The 17,836-nt window shown below is 41.3% G+C and overlaps 1 protein-coding gene across 1 annotated transcript in view; it reads left to right on the top strand.

Moving 5' to 3' along the window:
* The first annotated feature begins 398 nt into the window (after window positions 1-398).
* Window positions 399-17,836, top strand: part of dym (dymeclin) — a 63,685-nt gene continuing 46,247 nt past the window's right edge. The window contains exons 1-8 of the mRNA XM_062554118.1: window positions 399-559; window positions 2,072-2,267; window positions 7,030-7,082; window positions 8,670-8,763; window positions 10,967-11,100; window positions 11,412-11,484; window positions 16,071-16,196; window positions 16,767-16,909. Of these exons, the coding sequence (XP_062410102.1) occupies window positions 2,128-2,267; window positions 7,030-7,082; window positions 8,670-8,763; window positions 10,967-11,100; window positions 11,412-11,484; window positions 16,071-16,196; window positions 16,767-16,909 (763 nt within the window). The 5' untranslated portion in view covers window positions 399-559; window positions 2,072-2,127. The remainder of the gene's footprint in view (window positions 560-2,071; window positions 2,268-7,029; window positions 7,083-8,669; window positions 8,764-10,966; window positions 11,101-11,411; window positions 11,485-16,070; window positions 16,197-16,766; window positions 16,910-17,836) is intronic.

Raw genomic sequence — 17,836 nt, 5'->3', positions numbered from 1 at the left:
TATAGATTAAGAAAGGGATGTAAGTTGGCAGGTGACCCAGTACTTTTGACCCAGTACTTTTTTATTGATGTTAATTCACTCCAGATTAATATATATATATATATATATCACATCAGAGATTAATCTGGAGTGACAATAGTGTACATACAATGTGGTAGTCTTTTTATTGATGTTAATTGATGTATATATATATAGAGAGAGAGAGAGAGGCCTTATTGTACTTGTAAGACAACCATCAGCGAATTGCACTGGCATCTCAAGCAGGAGGGAGATGGCGACAATATTTAAGTAAATAAAAAATGTAAATTTCATTAGAACCATAGTAGGTTTGGCACCTGTCACCAAGATCCTGTTGGGTAGTGACGTCACGAACACGCAAGCATCAGTGGCGACGTGGAAATATGGTGGATGAGTGGTAACGTTGGATACTTCTACAGCACTTCTCTAGTGTATTAATAAACTATCAACAAATTCTGCACGGGGAAGTATATAACAGTGCAGGAACAACGTCACCTGACTTGTGAGACTGCCACATCTAACGCAAACTGCAGTTTGACAGGTAATACAGTCAGGATAACTGAGTTGCCACCGAGGTAACATTGAAAGCTATCATAGCTTGCTAGCATTGCCTATGTAAATTAGCCTAAGATGTAGCTAACGTGTCTGGAAACTTTGTACCAATTCTATGTGTTGACTTTCTACCACGGCGTCACTAGGCTGTGAAATGAATGGCTGTGGCAAGGCGCACATTTTTCAATGCTTGTCATTCGCTAATAAATAACGTTATGTTAGGTTTAGACTGCTATTCAAGTCTCTTGCTAACAAGTTAAGTTAGCTATCGATAGGATGGCTAAATATGTAGGCCAACTTAACGCCATGAACGAGAGTCACCAATAGTAAGATGACAGTGAAATATTACCGCTATTATTTAGATTAACGTCATTTGCTGATAAACTAGTAAATGATCTAGGGTCTACGTTGCAAAACATAAATTATGTTGTGTCAAATCGCTAGCTGTCCAGTCGGCAACCTTAAGCTAACTTAAAAGGCATCTTGAACGTTCAGCTCAGTGAGGTAGACTGAATAGTTGGTCAGCGTTTGTTAGTGCCAGTTTGATGTACTGCATGTTGTATTTAGCTATAACGTTGGTCTTAGCCATTTGTTAGATTGCTTTTGTATGATCAGTAGGCAAAACGACTATTTGCGTTTTCCAGGACTGTTGTCAAGCAAGCTAACCAGCTGGTGGGGCAGTGCACACGCCCCATGACTCAGTTTCTAGAAGTACTCGTATGTGGTGTTCTTTGAAGGTCCTGAATCTGATTAGTGGATATTTATGTAAACAAAAGTCCTAATCCATCTGCCATGATAAAAGACGAGTAAATAACGTCATGTTTGGAACTGAGATGGCCCTTGAAACATGTCACATGATGCACGACGACTAGATTTATCAGAGGAAATTATAGTGCTGTTATGCATATACTCGACTTGCAATGTGCCGTTTTTTGTCCCCGGGACTCTAACTGGGATCCGGGATCCGGGATCCTGTATCAGTCCCTGGGGACACCTGACCTAGCTGTCCTCCCCCAGAAGACACGCGACCGCTGGAAAGTTTTCGATGTCTTAAATGTAACTGTTCAACTAGAAGCAGTAAACCAGCTTTTACTGTATAGCACTGTGCAATTAACAAAGTTGCAGGGCAGTGCAGGAACTGAATAATTGATTTTGTGTTGTGTCTGGTGTCAGCAAAGATCCTTGGTTCATGTATAATATTAAGCACACATTTTCTCTGTTGAAAGTAAGATGGCAAAGTATTGCACTAAAAGTCAACTTTGGATCAATCTCAGAAGCTATACTTTTTGTCTGTGGATGCATTCAGGATTTCAGTGGATTTGTCTTGAGGCATGGCCTTCCTACATGGTCTTTTTTTAGTCCTGCCCCTTTTGCCAACTCTTTTGTTTGCTTGCCCAGTTGCTCTTTGTGCTGTCTTCAAGCTAAGCTATTTATTGGAATATGAACCTCTGTTCATTCAGTGCCATTCATCTGCTCATTCACCCACCACTGTGATCCTCAGGGTTTGATGTGTAGAGTGATGAGGCCTTGAGGAGGTTAACACATCACTGCCAGGAGATGGGAGCCAGCACTAGTCAAGTTAGTGACCTGGGAGAGAACCAGAGCCTGCAGAAACTAATTGGTACAGAGTCCATCTCTGAGAATGACCCTTTCTGGAACCAGCTTATTTCCTTCACCATCACAAGCCCCACTTGCAGGTGAGTAGAGACATGGTTATGTACCCATTTGGTGTTAACATTATAGGTAGGGTACAGGTCGTGTGAAAATGGCACGGCCTTGTGTGCATTTGCCCTATTTATTGTTGTTCCTCGACTCAAGTCAAGTTTATTTATATAGCACATGGGCCATTCAATGTAGCAGCAGCAATACGATGACGACATCTAAGCAATGCACAAATGTTCAAATGCACACATCAATCTATTTATTTATTTTTCTTTTTAATTTATTTGTGGACACATGAGCACAATGAATTTCATTACTTATAAATTCTTTGTTATGAGTACATGACAATAGACTTGAACTTGAACTTGAACAGTCAATCACTACCTACTGAAAAATGTAAGGTTCATTTATCAAATGTTGCGCAAGAGTAATAGAATAAAACCATAAAATGACAATAGATTAAAAAAATAACTTAACAAATATAGTGTATAATAACCAGTATGACCAATAATAAGTATACCTAACATAGAAGGTAAAATGATTGAAAGACATTGTTAGAATTTATAACTCAGTAGTAATATGGAGCGCACATTTGATCAGTTAAAAGAAGGCATCTGAGAACAGTCTAAATGATTGATCAGTAATGAAGTGTCTTATGTAATTTTGTAATTAAAAAGGTACATTAATCGTGTGTGTGTGTGTGTCTGTGTTTGGGGGGGGGGGGGGGGGGGGGGGTGTTATTAGGTATGAGGAATAGTATGGCAGTTCAGTATCCTGATGGCCGAATATGTTGGTGATGTTGAGCAGCAGGTTGTTGTCCTGGTACTAAGATGTTAAGGTTGCTACCTCTGTTCTGAAGGTAGACTCATCATCACTTGTGATACAACTGATTACGAAGGTGTCATCAACAAACATATTGGTTGTGTTTGAGGTGTGAGTTGCCATATGTAGTCATGAGTGAATGTCGAGTACAACAGGGGGCTTAACACACATCCCTGCTGGGCACCAGTGCTGAGGAGATGATGTTACCCAGCCGTACCGCCTGTGACCTGTCAGTCAGGAAGTCAAGGATCCAACTGCTCAAGGATCATTTAGACTGTTCTCAGATGCCTTCTTTTAAAGGGATATTCCGCCATTTGTGGAAATACGCTCATTTTCCACCTTCCCTGGAGCAAAACAATCGATATTTACCTTGTTCCCGTTCATCCAGCCATTCTGTGAGTCTGGCGATACAACTTTTAGCTTCAGCCTAGCATAGATCACTGAATCGCATTAGACCATTAGCTTCTCGCCTGCTAGCTTCATGTTTAAAAGTGACTAATATTTCTGGTAATTTTCCCATTTAAAACGTGTGTCCTCTCAAGTTAGAAAGTGCAATAAGACCAACTGAAAATGAACCCTGCCGTTTTTCTAGTCTGATTTGACATGGAACTACATTCTCATCTGGCGTAATAATCAAGGCAACTTGCAGCTACTGGCACTACTACTGCTTGATGTCTATGGGGACTATTTTCAGATGCTGCGTACGATATCACTGCGCCTATGGTACGTTTGCAAGTTGCCTTGATTATTACGCCAGATGAGAGTGTAGTTCCATGTCAAATCAGCCTAGAAAAACGCCAGGTTTCATTTTCAGTTGGTCTTATTGCACTTTCTAACTTGAGAGGAGACATGTTTTAAATGGGAAAATTATCAGAAATCTTAGTCACTTTTAAACATGAAGCTAGCAGGCGAGAAGCTAATGGTCTAATCCGATTCAGTGATCTATGCTAGGCTGAAGCTAAAAGTTGTATCGCCAGACTCACAGAATGGCTGGATGAACGGGAACAAGGTAAATATCGATTGTTTTACTCGAGGGGAGGTGGAAAATTAGCGTATTTCCAAAAATGGCGGAATATCCCTTTAACTGATCAAATGTGCGCTCCATATTACTACTGAGTTTTAAATTCCAACGATGTCTTTCAATCGTTTTACCACTATATTTGTTAAGCTATTTTTTTTTATCTATTGTCATTTTATGGTTTTATTCTATTACTCTGGTCTGCTCTGGTCTCTCAGTTTCATGATAAGCCTTCATGATAAGTGTTCAAGGCAAATTCTATTGCATCGTCTGTGGACCTGTTTGGCCTACAGACAAACTGGAGTGGGTCAATGTAGAAGAGAGAGAGGATCTACCTCTACTAGTTCAGATGCACAAGCCTTGAAAACACAGCCTGGGATGTTGTCCGGTCCTGGAGCTTTATGTGTATTCACCCTCCTAAAGGATTTAGACGTAATATTGCTCCAACAGAGACTCTGACCTGATGTCATTCTCAGAGCGGGCATAGGAGTTTGGCTCCTATACAAGAGAAGCATACACCTCCTATGCAAGAGAAGCATACACCTTCTCTGCCCTGCTGCTCCTTCTTCAGTAGTCATTTTCTTTACCCCACTCCACATGTTCTGGGTGTTAGAGCCATTGTTGTGTGACTCCACCTTGTCTCTGCACTGTCTCTTAGCCCTTTTAGGTCCTCAGTTCATAACGGGCTTTACTGTACTCACTTGGGTAGCCAGAATGGGAGGCAGCTGAACAGACCTCTCCATTCACCCATGGCTTCTGGTTTGGAAAAGTTTGTACAGTCATCCTCGGTACAATGTCATCAATCAATGCATTTGCAAAAGTAGCCATCCAGTGCTGTACTGAACGAATCACAGGTTGCTTACATTTCAGTCTCGACCTATAGGCTAGCTGTAGAAGGACTGAAGAATGACCTGATTTGCCAGAGGCTGGGCAGAGCATTAGGAAATTCTGTATGTCTGATAAGTAATTACGTCCCATTCCATGTAATGATTTATAAATAAGCTGTTGTGCTTTGAACTTACTGGAAGTCAGTGCAGGGACTTCAGTATTGGAGTAATGTGGTCAGTTCTTTTCGTTTTCTTGAGAACTGCATGCATGTGTTATCATCTGAAGCTATTTGATAGTCTGTCTGTAATAAACCCTGCTGGAGATAAATGCATGAATGAGTTCTAAGTCATGTTTTGACATCAGACCTCTAAGTTCACTGATGTGCAAAATTAAGTCAAAGTTTTCTTAAATTAAGTCAAAACGATCTTTCGGGAGAGCGCTAGGTAAGCCTCTTCCTAAAAATGATACCAAATAGATTGTTATATCTTAAAGGGATATTCCGCCATTTTTGGAAATAAGCTCATTTTCCACCTCCCTTCGAGCATAACAATTGATATTTACCTTTTTCCCGTTCATCCAGCCATTCTGTGAGTCTGGCGATGCAACTTTTAGCTTCAGCCTAGCATAGATCATTGAAACGGATTAGACCAGTAGCATCTCGCCTGCTAGCATCATGTTTAAAAGTGACCAAGATTTCCGGTAATTTCCCCCTTGATTATTACGCCAGATGGGAGTGTAGTTCCATGTCAAATCAGCCTAGAAAAATGACAGGTTTCATTTTCAGTTGGTCTTATTGCACTTTCTAACTTGAGAAGAGACACATTTTAAATGGGAAAATTACCGGAAATCTTAGTCTTAAGTTTGTATTTGTGTATTTGTGTTTTTCACACTCTCTTTTTAGGGTTTTAACTGCTGGATTTTGTTTCCATGGTGTTTTCTGTTTGTCAGTGACTGTCTTGCCTGTCTCTATTTTGTAATGTATTTATTTCAGGAATGTGAAGGCTATTCTTTTCATTTAAGTTTAGCAAACAAAACAAAGAGTGAAGGCATGTCACATCTTAGACGAGCAAACAGAACAGAAGGGGTCTAATTCTAAACCTGGTCACAGACCAGACTCAATTTGAGATTTGAAATACTGTAAGTGTGTGTGTGTGTGTGTGTGTCTTTCAAGGGTGCACAGCTGTATGCAAGCTGGGTATTTGTCAGGAGTTGTTAAAAATGTAAACTATTAAAAAATGACCTAGAAATACCAACAAATTGTGAAGAAACAATCATTATGACATATCAGCTAAAGTTAACAAACCTGTTAGCGCAGCACCAGTTCTCTTTTTAATACTTTTTAGTGCTTTATTACAATGTAAGTCAATTGAAGAGAATGTGTGTTCAAGACAACTCAATACTCCACATAGCAACTTTAAAGAATAGGGTCTTCCTATTCAAATGGAAATCTATTGGGGGCTGAGACTTTAGGCTGTATGACGTACCATTCAACACTGCTGATGGTTAAAGGTGACCTAGAATGGAAACAATTTTTTTCTTGGTTTTCATGAATTATGAGAGGTTGTGCATAAACAAAGAGCTATCATGAACATGAGGCATGGTTGTGCCCTCCTTCATATAGAAATCTTGAACTTAGAAATAGACACTAAAAAATGGGCGATTCAGCAAAACTGCTTGCTTGTGATGTCAGACCTCGCAAAGCCATTGAAGTTCAATTGGGGTTGCCAAAGAGGGCGCCATTTAGTCAAACAGACCATTTCAATACCCAGCCTAAATATATGGTTTTAATTCGTCTTGTAAAATTGCAATTGAGTTTATTTTTTTAAATCAAAGTTGAATATATACTATTTTAACATCAGAGAACACAGTGCAATACTCAATTTATCCATTCTATAGGACCTTTAATGATATTTCACAGGTAACATTGCCATTTTTAATGGAATTTTTAAAGTAATCTGATATTTGTATCAGATCACTTTTCTATTGAGGGTTGAAGCGGTTAGTAAACAAGGATCTTTGCTTTTACCTTAGTGAAAGGAGGCCTCTTTGGCCAAGTAACCCTAGCAGAATCATGTTGCTTATACACATTCTCCCTTTCTCATCCTACTCTTTTTTTTTGCCCTTTGCAGCTCTGATGCTAAACTGCTGGAAGAAGCCATCATTCCTCTGGCTAAAATCCTGAGTATGTATTATGTTTGTTTACTTGTTTATGTACCACACTACTTTATCAGCTGGCCGTTATGCCTTATCCAACTGGGGTTGGTGGGTTGGGTGATACACAGCATACACAGACACATACAGTAGGGATGGGCATAATTAATCAGTGATCGTGGATTAATCGATTAATTAATAAACGATTTCATTGATTACATAAATTTGTTGTCGATTAAGCTACTATAGGTTGCGTTAAGTGAGTCTCGAAGCAATGAGATTAATTTCACTGTGTGGCAACAATTACACATTTTACCAGCCGGGGGCAGTATTTGACGCCATTCTCAGTTACCTGCGAGTTTCCTTTTTGATTCAAAAGTATTCATGAAGAGGTCTTGGTGAAGCGTGGCGTGGGACCATTTTGATTTTAAAAGTGACTTAGTTCACTGCAAACACTCCAATATAAGTATAAGTACAACACGGCTATAACTCAAATTATGTACTTAGTTTGTTCCCTGTATGGCAGTAGCGGATTGATATTGAGAAACTAGTCCCTCAAAATGTAATAAATCATTGAGTTGCAAGGTTAGTTTTATATCTAAAATTATTCTATCAACACAGACATGTACATCGATAGTCTGACGTTTTAATTTACTTGTCTCTTGTCACTTGCTGTGGAGTGAGTAAGACTGTTTTGGATGTTACCGTTGAAATGCGTTAGCTCAGAACCAGCGTTAGCAAAGGGGAACGCTGCAACTTAAGGAAGGGGTTAAATGTGATAAAAACTGTCTCCTGCTCTGACCTATATCACCTCGGCAAAGTTGGAAATGAGGTCCTGTGTCCAAAATTCCAAACTATTCCTTTAAGGGCACCATAAACCATCTCAATGAACTTGTAGATCCCTTGGGCAATTTTTTCTGCTTGTTGCGCATCACAGCTCCTCCATGCTAACGCCGAGTTGATGCTGAGAGCAAGATGCACCGCTATATTTTGAATAACCAGCCTATCGTGACATAATGTAGCTAGGACGTGTGTGGGTGGGTGTCCATTGAGTGCACACAAGAGAGAGAGGGGGAGAGTTAGAAAAAGCTGGCCAAGGAGAGGGGGTTTACTCCTATACTGTTTGGTAAAGTTGCATGCATAGTCTACACTGAAATGAAAACTTAAGTTAGAAATGTATGCTTTCACCCGAAAAGTGTTGGTCGCATTGGGTAAATCAGAGAGGGCTCTGGCTAAACTTACGCTGGTTCCTTGAGAATTTTTTTTTTTTTTAATCAAGACGTTCTATCGAACACATTTTCTATTGATATCGAATATGTGTCTATCGAGATGCATATCATTATCGTTTTATCACCCAGCCCTACTATCCCTTTCTGAACGTTTAGGACAACTGTGTGTACACACAACAGCAATTGTATTATTTTAGCTATAGTGTGAGGAGGGAATTCATGCACTGGTGATTCCTTGGAATTACATTTTTAGTTTTAGTTTTTTTCCCTCAAATATTAGTGAATTTGCCACTGCTTCAACTGTATACTAAAAATGAACTCCTTGTTATTCTAATCTAAACTCTTCTTCTTTCTCTCCTGTCCTCTTCCTTTACTCTCCTTCTCTTTAGTTGAGAACAATCCCAGGTCTGGGAATTTTGGAGCTCTGGTGAGGATCTTCCTTGCACGAACTAAAGAGTTGAAAATCTCCACAGAATGCCAAGAGTAAGTGGTTGGAACTGTGTGTAATGGAGGTGTTGCCTCATCCAGATTCAACAGTTGATTCATTTGGGAATGAATTTTTTTTTTTTCAACATTAGGGGTGTAAATTTACAGACACAAATTGGTAACCAATTTTTAATGTTAAAGATGCATTACAAATGTTACTTTCATTACATTTGTAATGATTTCGATTCCTTGTTTCGATTCCGGTTCCTTACGATTCTCGATTCCGATTCTTGTAAGAGGCAGGGTCAAAAAAGTTTGGATATTTTAAATGAGCTAGCTAATCAACGGTCTGATCTTCTCCATCAATTTTAATTCTTTGAACTTTTTACTTTTTATGAACTTTACTATAAATTTCTCACAGGGCTGTTTTCAACTACAATATAAATATCAAATCTATGAACTGTCTTGTTGCCTCAGCTCGGTTATGCAAACACCTTCTTCGTTGGTGTTTAGCGGCTTCTTCTTCCGGTTCGCGGACTGGGAATCGATACTAGGAATTGAAATTCAAACTTTTGAACGATTCCGGGAGAATTGGAAAGCTAGTCCCGGTTCCCATCGATTCTCGATTCTCGATACCCAACCTTAAAGGAATACGCCACCCAAAAATGAAATTAAGCCAGTCTCGATCACCCCCAGAGTTAGAACAGTGAAAAAAAAACGGTTAAAATCCGTCCGGGCATTGTCCTGCTTTGGGAGCAGCGTTTTTAGCTTTAGTTTAGCATAGTTGCTGTAAATGAAGGGTGTCAGTAGCACGTCCTTCAAAAAAAGTGACCGAGACATCTAAATTTTTTTCTAAATATATCTTGGGAGCCATGTGTTAAAAACGAGTACACATCATAATGCAAAATCAAACGAGGCTATTATCTAGGCAGATATTTACTTGGAACTATATTCTGCCTCATCACAGGCGAAGCACTGCTAGATAGGCACAAGGTTCTCATGCAGCAGCACTTGAATCCCATCCCGTGAAGTTCCAGTCGAAGTTAGCAGTTTTCAAGTGCTACGTGAGACTAGCGGTGCTTCACCTGTGATGAGGCTGAATATAGTTCCAAGTAAATATCTGCCCAGGTAATAGCCTCGTTCGATTTTGCATTATGATTTGTACTTGTTCTGAACACACGTCTCCCAAGATATATTAAGAAAAAAAATTAGATGTCTCGGTCACTTTTTTGGAGGACGTGCTAACTGACACCCTTCATTTACAGCAACTGTGCTAAGCTAAAGCTAAAAACGCTGCTCCCAAAGCAGGACAATGCCCGGACTGATTTTAACCGGTTTTTTTTTCACTGTTCTAACTCTGGGGGTGACCGAGACTGGCTTAATTTCATTTTTGGGTGGCGTATTCCTTTAATCACAGCTGCCAGCCAATGGCATAATGATATAGCTTCTGAGGAATACGCGGAGGGGGCGTATCCTATAGTGAGACACCTCACTCATGCTATCAGAGCACCAGGGTTGCGTAAATAACCTAAAGATTTGTATATAAAAAGGACTTATGTGTAAAGAGTTAGTACAAACTCTATAGTAAATAGTAAATGGCTGACTGCTATCACTTTCAGGCTTCTGACCCCACCATAGTACCGACTCTTATTAAAGTATAAAACTGATATTCTGTATAATAGGTATAATATCAGTTCTGGTGTTGATCTCAGTGCTGTAGATCACACTGTAGATCACAGAATACTGCTGGACTGGCTAGAACATTGGGTGGGACTCTCTGAAGAGGTCACTTAATTGGGTCAAGTCTACTTAGAAGGCTGGAGTCACTTTGGTACCATTAGCAGCTATATGAATCTTATGGAGTGGATATGGTTTTTGGAATCTCCTAGGAACCAGTTCTTCAATCTATTCTGTTCAATCTCTACAAGCTGTCCAAATTTGACAAAACCACATTGACTATTATAGTTCTGGAGATTATGCATAGTTGACTTCAGATCAGTAAACTCACTATGTCAATGTTTACAGCAAATAGAGGACTGGATAAGTTCAAATGTTCTTCAATTAAGGACAGAGATGATTGTGCTTGGCAACAAAGAAAAGAGAATCAACATTAGTGAACACTTTATGCTCTAATCCAAATTGACTTACAGAATGAAGACAGAACACTACATGTCTGTTCTAAAATCTTTAGCAAAAATGGAAAGGCAGAAACTTTTCTTCCATATAAGCTTCATACGCGTCTCTTTCCTCCTCCATACAGCCAGTTGTTCATCTGGCAGGCCCACAATGCCTTGCTCCTGGTCCGCTGCCTGCTGAAGGTCTTTATCAGGGAAATGAGTGAGGAGGAGCTGCACCTGCAATTTTCTTACCAGGAGAGGGCGCCAGGCTCCTGTGGTAAGTCTTGACCTGACTCTGCTTGAAATCTGTACGTATAGGTCAGACAAGGAAGTGTCTGGCCACAGAAACAGTACATATTCCATGGTAAATTCTAATTTGTCCTATTTCCTGTCTGCTTGTTCAGCTGATTCACTGCTATTTTCCGTAGTTTCAATAGCATATATGTGTTCCTTTAGGACCACAGGTCCTATACAAAAAAATCCTGTTTTTATGTACTTAAAAATAAAATCCTATCTTCTCAGCAGGACTTATTGTTGCCCTGATACAGCCCTTTTGAGCCATAACGTTTTTCTTTTTTGGTGTTACAGAGACTGGAGGTGAAGACCTACTGAAGGAGCTGGTGTGCAATCTTGTCCATCTCATAGTGGAGGTCCCCCTTTTGTGAGTATCTCAGTAGCTCTCAGGAAAGAGGGGTAGACATAGATATTTGTCCCAAGATGAGTTTAAAAGAGCATTTACATGAAGCAAACCCAGACTAGGCTGCCTCATGGCGAATAATTGCGAGCAGTAAGGCCATGTGATGCATGTGGTAGCATGCCAGACATCAGTGGTTGCTCGTCCCTTGCATGCCTCTGTGATGATTGCTATCTACTCCTACCCTTTTGAGCCAATTAACTTCTCTCTGATGCTAATTCAACATATCTACATAATCGGCCCTTTTCAACCAAGCTGCAAACAAAGCTGTCTTTCACTCCCTTCCTGTCTGCCTAACTCACTCCTTTTCTCGCTCACTCTCAAGTTCTCCCGTTCTATCTTTTCCTGGCGGCCCCCGTCTCTCTCTGCTTTGCCCCCTTCTCTCATCATGTGTTGTCAGATGTGTGTATCTGGCAGTGCTTCACTCAAGAGGTCTCTGGTGGTCATCTGCTGGCGTGAGTAGGGGAGACGGAGGGACATGGGGGAGACTGAATGACTACCCCAGAGAGTCTGACAGGACAGAGGCCCAGAGGAAGAGGCCATTCACTGGTCGCCCGGTATCTTGATGTCGCTGCTGGTTGGCTGGGGGCTGTGGGCTTATTGGCCGGGCAGCTCTGGCAAGTTCATTGGCGCCAGACTGTTGGGCTGGACCAGGATTGTCCGTTTGCACGGGTGTACATTTCAAAGACATTCTTGTGTCCGCAGCCTTCCCATACTCGCTTCTGTGTTCCCGATTCAGTCGGGCCTGTTTGTGTTGCTAGAGAGCGTGGAGGGGAGCGGGGAGGTGGGCTTTGTGTTCACAGCGCACTTACACAAGCTTCGCTCCGAGCCTTTGATGTGGGAGCCCTAGCCCTCCTGCCCATGCTGTTCATGTTTGAAAAGGGAAGTTCCATGATCTGATTAACACTGATGGCTCTTTAACAGGGCTCAACTATCTATGACTTCTGATCCTGGAGCCGGTTTTGCTCAGTGGTGAATTTCCTCTTGTGAGTGTGCTGCAGTGAGTAAGATGGTGAGAACGAGGGGTTTGTTGGTGTGAGCTGCTTTGCATCTTGAATTGACTATAGCACTGTGGTGGTGAGTGCTCTGGTTGCCACTCTGTCTGGTGCATTCCTCTCTCACTATGAGCATGAAGGTCATGTCTGCTCTCTTCGTCTTTCATTCCCACCTGCACTCTCACTCTCTCTGACTCATCCGCCATTCACTTTGCTTAACTCCCTCTCTTTCCTTTACAATTATGATAACAATTCAATTGAATTAGTTACTAAAGGCACAATCAACATTAAGTTAAAGTTGTCTAGTATTTAGCAGTTGCGACACAGACTCATCATTTCCTATTCCGGGACCTGGGCTGACCGACTCAGGTGGTAACATTACCGCTGCTCTAACATTTCGCCATTATAAATGAAAGCATTGAGCATTGATGACCATTCTTTCAAGTAACTGAAGGTCTAAGCAAACAACCCTCCTCAACTAACACACATTTTGTCTTTTGAAGGAAAAACTGTGATTGGAATGTTGTCAAAAGGACACTGTCTCTGTGATAAGGAGTTGTGTCTATTTCACAGACAGAATCGACACACTAAATCATGCTGAGTATAGTTCCAGAGCTAAATTCATGTTCACAGTGCAGAGTAGTACCTACAGTATATGTGGCTAGTGAACCAGTGGCATGACTTAGCACAACAAACTGTGACCTCATCCACTGACAGCTCCTCATTTCTAAGGAACATGCAAAGATGGGCTTTGGGCCATGCTTTTGTAGCCCCTTGCATCAGTATGACTTTGGGGCAAAATCAAACCATTTCAGAAGATCAAATTATCAGATATTGGGAGGGAGAGAGGCAAGTTTACATATTTGATCTTAAGTCACACTCATCAGTTTTGTCCTTAATCATACCTGCTGACTAAGCTATAGAATAGTCCGTTTTATCATTGAATCTCTGCTGCCATTTCAGGTATGTAATGATGAAATAAATGTAAATACTTCTCAAACATATCAACAGAAGCTATGGAGGACTACACCAGTTTTGAGAGCTGCACTATGCATCCCTAACCACTCAGGGAGAATTTTAAGGGACATGATAATGTAGGTCATTCTGACACTTCATGTCAATAAAGTGTATGTGTTATGACAGTATGTTGAGATAGTGTGTGTGTGTGTGTGTGTGTGTGTGTGTGTGTGTACATTTTCATTGGATTTGTAATACATTGCAGTAAAGGACATCTTTCCCCTGGTGAGAAGTTGATGGTTGTTGTGGTTATTGGCTGTTGAGGAAATGACAGAGAGATGGGTTTGATGTCCGTGCAGATTTAATCATCTCATTATGGAGGTTCAAGCAGGGCAGAGTGACGGAAAAAGAGAGAGCGTGTGTGTGTGTGTGTGTGTGTGTGTGTGTGTGTGTGTGTGTGTGTGTGTGTGTGTGTGTGTGTGTGTGTGTGTGTGTGTGTGTGTGTGTGTGTGTGTGTGTGTGTGTGTGTGTGTGTGTGTGTGTGTGTGTGTGTGTGTGTGTGTGTGTGTGTGTGTGTGTGTGTGTGTGTGTGTGTGTGTGTGTGTGTGTGTGTGTGTGTGTGTGTGTGTGGGAGAGAGTGCAGGCAGACATGCTTAGGTGCAGATTGCTTCTCTCACACTCATGAATACAAATGATTCACTCACGACATGAGGAGTCTGTAGGGGGATGTTGTAACCAGGAATGTCCTTGTGGTGTTCCCTGTTCATCATGGAAGGAACATTAAGCCAAGAGTACGATGATGATGATGATTGCAATCTCTGTATGAAGCATAGAGGGAAGTGTGCATGTGTGTGTGTGTGTTGTACTGGACAGTAAAGTCGGAGGTAAGCTTACCGGTTTTAAGAAGAATTCATGGAGTGATTCTGAGCTGTAGTAAAGTAGGATCCTTTCATGCACCAATATCGTTGTTTGGAAATCAGTCTCCTTTCCTAATTTAGCAATGGAAATATGGGCAATTTCAGAATTCTTTCCCTCTCTTTCATACACATTCTTGCACTACCTCTCTCTCTCTTGTTATTTGTCTGTCTTCCTATTTTTATTTCATATCTTGCTCCATGAATGGAACAGTTGTGTAATTTTGTGTACATTAGCCCAACATTCCCCATTGTTTACAAGTTCAGAATGGTCCTACTATCTGAGTTTGTTACAGTGTTTCTGATTTCTTAACTGTGTGCTCACTGGATAATTATGGGGGAAGTTAGATAGAAAGTCTGACGCTTTTACCCTCGACGTTCAGCAAACACCCTCGTGGTACAAACAGAGGGATTTTCATGGTTGTTGTCTTGGCCAACTCAAATAATCAAAGACATTGTTTAGTTTATCAGGGCTTCTGAAGTAATGGTGTTATGAGGTGTGATTCAACCAGATTGTGCTTTTTTCCCCTGTTCAGTGGATGATATTTTTCAGAGTTGAAAATATATAGAGTGGGAAATGGGTGCCTGTAGATATTCTTGTGAATGCTGCAATTTGATTGCCTAATGTACTTAATTTCACAATTATCACATTATAAACTGAAGGCCCCAGTCTCTGGACCTTAGAGTATGTAGCTTAAATACACTCAGCAGATATAGTGGACTATGAGGGGCCAGTCCGCTGCAGCTATTCGTGAAGTCAGGATGCAGAAACACAGCAAAATCAATTTCAGCTTTACAGTGAAAGTCTAAGTCTGTCAACTACAGAAAGTGAAATGCCAAGTGACATCACGGTAGGAGGAAACAGCGGCAGGGTTGTTGGAGCTGAACAGGAAATAGGAGAACAATGCAGACCTTAAGTGTTTTGGGAGATTGCCAAAGAGGAATCAGTGGAGGAGGTCAGGATACCAAACATAAAGTCAGGCAGTTCATTCAAGTCACCACCATCATCATGATGAGCAGTATAAAAGGTGTAAATAGTGGTGGAATGGAAGGCAGTTTTTTTCCAGGATACGTTTTGGCTTTTTGCCTTCATTCAGAAAGGACATTGAAGAGCGACAGGAAGTGAGTGGGAGACAGAAATGGGGTGGGTTCAGGTAATGACAACGGCTCTGATTCTGAACCCGAGTCCCTGTGGCCATTTGCAGCTGCTTGCCAAAGTTCCCCTGGAATTGGTGCCAGTTAACCAGAGTAGGGGTCTTAAATCCATAGCCTGCATTGCACACTGGTCAAAGTTTTTTCTCACTGCTTTCAGGCCGATGTCAGGAAGTTATTTCAGCTTGTGTGTGTGTTGCTGCCATATTGTTCTCACAGCCAAATAGCTGGCATTGAACCAAAACAAGAACACATGTGTAAGCCGAAATGTTTCTTATCAGTAGATAGTGCTTCCACTCTGTTGCTTCCACGACCTTGGATGACGACCTCTGACCCAGGAAGCGCCACACTGGAGATGTCAAAGCCCCTCGAGACAGTTGTGGCTTCAATAGTCTCCCATGAAGCTCCCTCAGTCCCCATCTCCGTTTGTGCGATTCTGGAAGTAGTATTGATGAACCGCTTCCTGCCTGTATGCTGCTGCCTTAGGGGAATCTTTGATGAACTTCCTGTTGCTTGTGTTGTGTTGTGCGTCCAGGGACATCACCTACAGCATCCTGTTTGAGGCCGTGACCACACTGCTGGTGCTGCTGTCCTACCAACTGTTCAGCAAGGAGGTCCTGAGGGACGGCTACGTCTACAAGTGCCTGATGAGTGGCCAGTGGTGAGTCAGCAGGCCACACCCATCACACACGCACCTACTTCACTACAGACTAGCAGTCCAGCCAACAGCGGTCAAGTTGTTCCGTGGAAAGCCACGCCCAACATCCCTTGAGATTGTCGGGGTGGAGGAAGAGCATTGGAAGCATTGTTAGGATTCCTGTCAAAATCAGGATTCACATAATATTTAAAAAGGGACTCATATCGTACAGTTTACAAATACATGTATGCTTCTGTTACTGATGTTGCTGTTACATTAAGTAGTGTATTGCATTAAACACAAATATTGACTTTAATCATTTCTAAAAATATATATTTTAGTCTTTGTTGCTCTATCCAAGTCTTGAAATGTTGTGTCTTGTGTCTTATGTCTTGTGTTATTTGTGTTTTTTTGCTGGTGTGTAGTATATTTTAGGAGTGTCTTTTGTGACATAAGCAACAGTTTTATAACACACACGCACGCACGCACACACGCACACACACACATACACACATAAACAGACACTCATCAGTTTCATCTAAACCTTTCTGAACCCCAAGATGTCTTCTTCATCTTTGTGTGTGTTTTTGTCAGCCTGGAGCTGACGAGCCGGTTGGTGAAGACGCTGCTGTATAACTTCATCAGGCAGGAGAAGAGCCCCCCACCAGACACACAGCTTTTCCAGTCACAGGCAGAGGGAGGCGGCATCCTTTACGGTCTGGCCTCTGGGGTAGCAAGTGAGTGTTTCCACGCTTACAATTTCTAATGTGTGTGTTTGTGTGTGTGTGTGTGTGTGTGTGTGTGTCTGCTCGTAAGGGGCATGCGTATTTGCCTGTATCTATACATCATTGGCCCAGTGCAAAGACTGATCCAGTAAAGTTTGCTCACAGAATAGTGGGCCCTGCCATGAGATTGGCATGAGCATGAGGTTCTATCCATAAGATCATCTCCCAATGCAAATCAAACCAGGAATTAGACTAACTGAAACAAAACCATGTCAATTGCTGGGTATGGTGAAGGGTATGAGATTATGTGGGCTAATTCCAAAGGCCAAGGGAACTTTATCAGGATGCATAGTACCCTGGATCAATTAAACAACTGGCCTTAGAAATAAAAATCTGCCTACCTCTATGGGAATTTAACATAGGCGTGTGTATTCTCATGAATCGTGTTTTTCTAAAGAACAACATTTATTTAAAAAAGAAAAAAGGATCACCGCACACCATTGGACTACACTTTTAAGTATGGTGTGACAAAATAAAACGTGGTGCATTTGTAAGCAGATAAGAAGGATAGCTATATTGTATGAGTAATTGTATCTGCCACTTCAGGTAATTGAGTACACCAAGCTCTAGGTGCCCAGTTAATGGTTATGTTATGTCGGCAGTCAAAGCAGTGTTCTCGCTTTCAGGATTTAGTGATGACGACTTTATGTACTGTTGACTAGTTTATTTGAGGAGGACATCACTAACCTACAAATCAGTAGGAGAATATCATGCATATTGCTTTTGAATTGGGTATTATTTAGCAAAGGTAACACAATTTAGCACAGTCCATATTGTAGTGACTTTGACAGATAAGCATGACTATTTTAAAGCAGCATGTTTTATGTCAGCAGAGGGGAGGCCTGTTGTGCAGGGCACATTTTATGGGGAGCCACTGTC

This window comes from Sardina pilchardus, chromosome 14 (genome assembly GCF_963854185.1).
Source record: "Sardina pilchardus chromosome 14, fSarPil1.1, whole genome shotgun sequence".
Taxonomy (NCBI): domain Eukaryota; kingdom Metazoa; phylum Chordata; class Actinopteri; order Clupeiformes; family Clupeidae; genus Sardina; species Sardina pilchardus.
The sequence above is the reverse complement of the archived record's forward strand: the minus strand, read 5'-3'. Positions and strand labels throughout refer to the sequence as shown.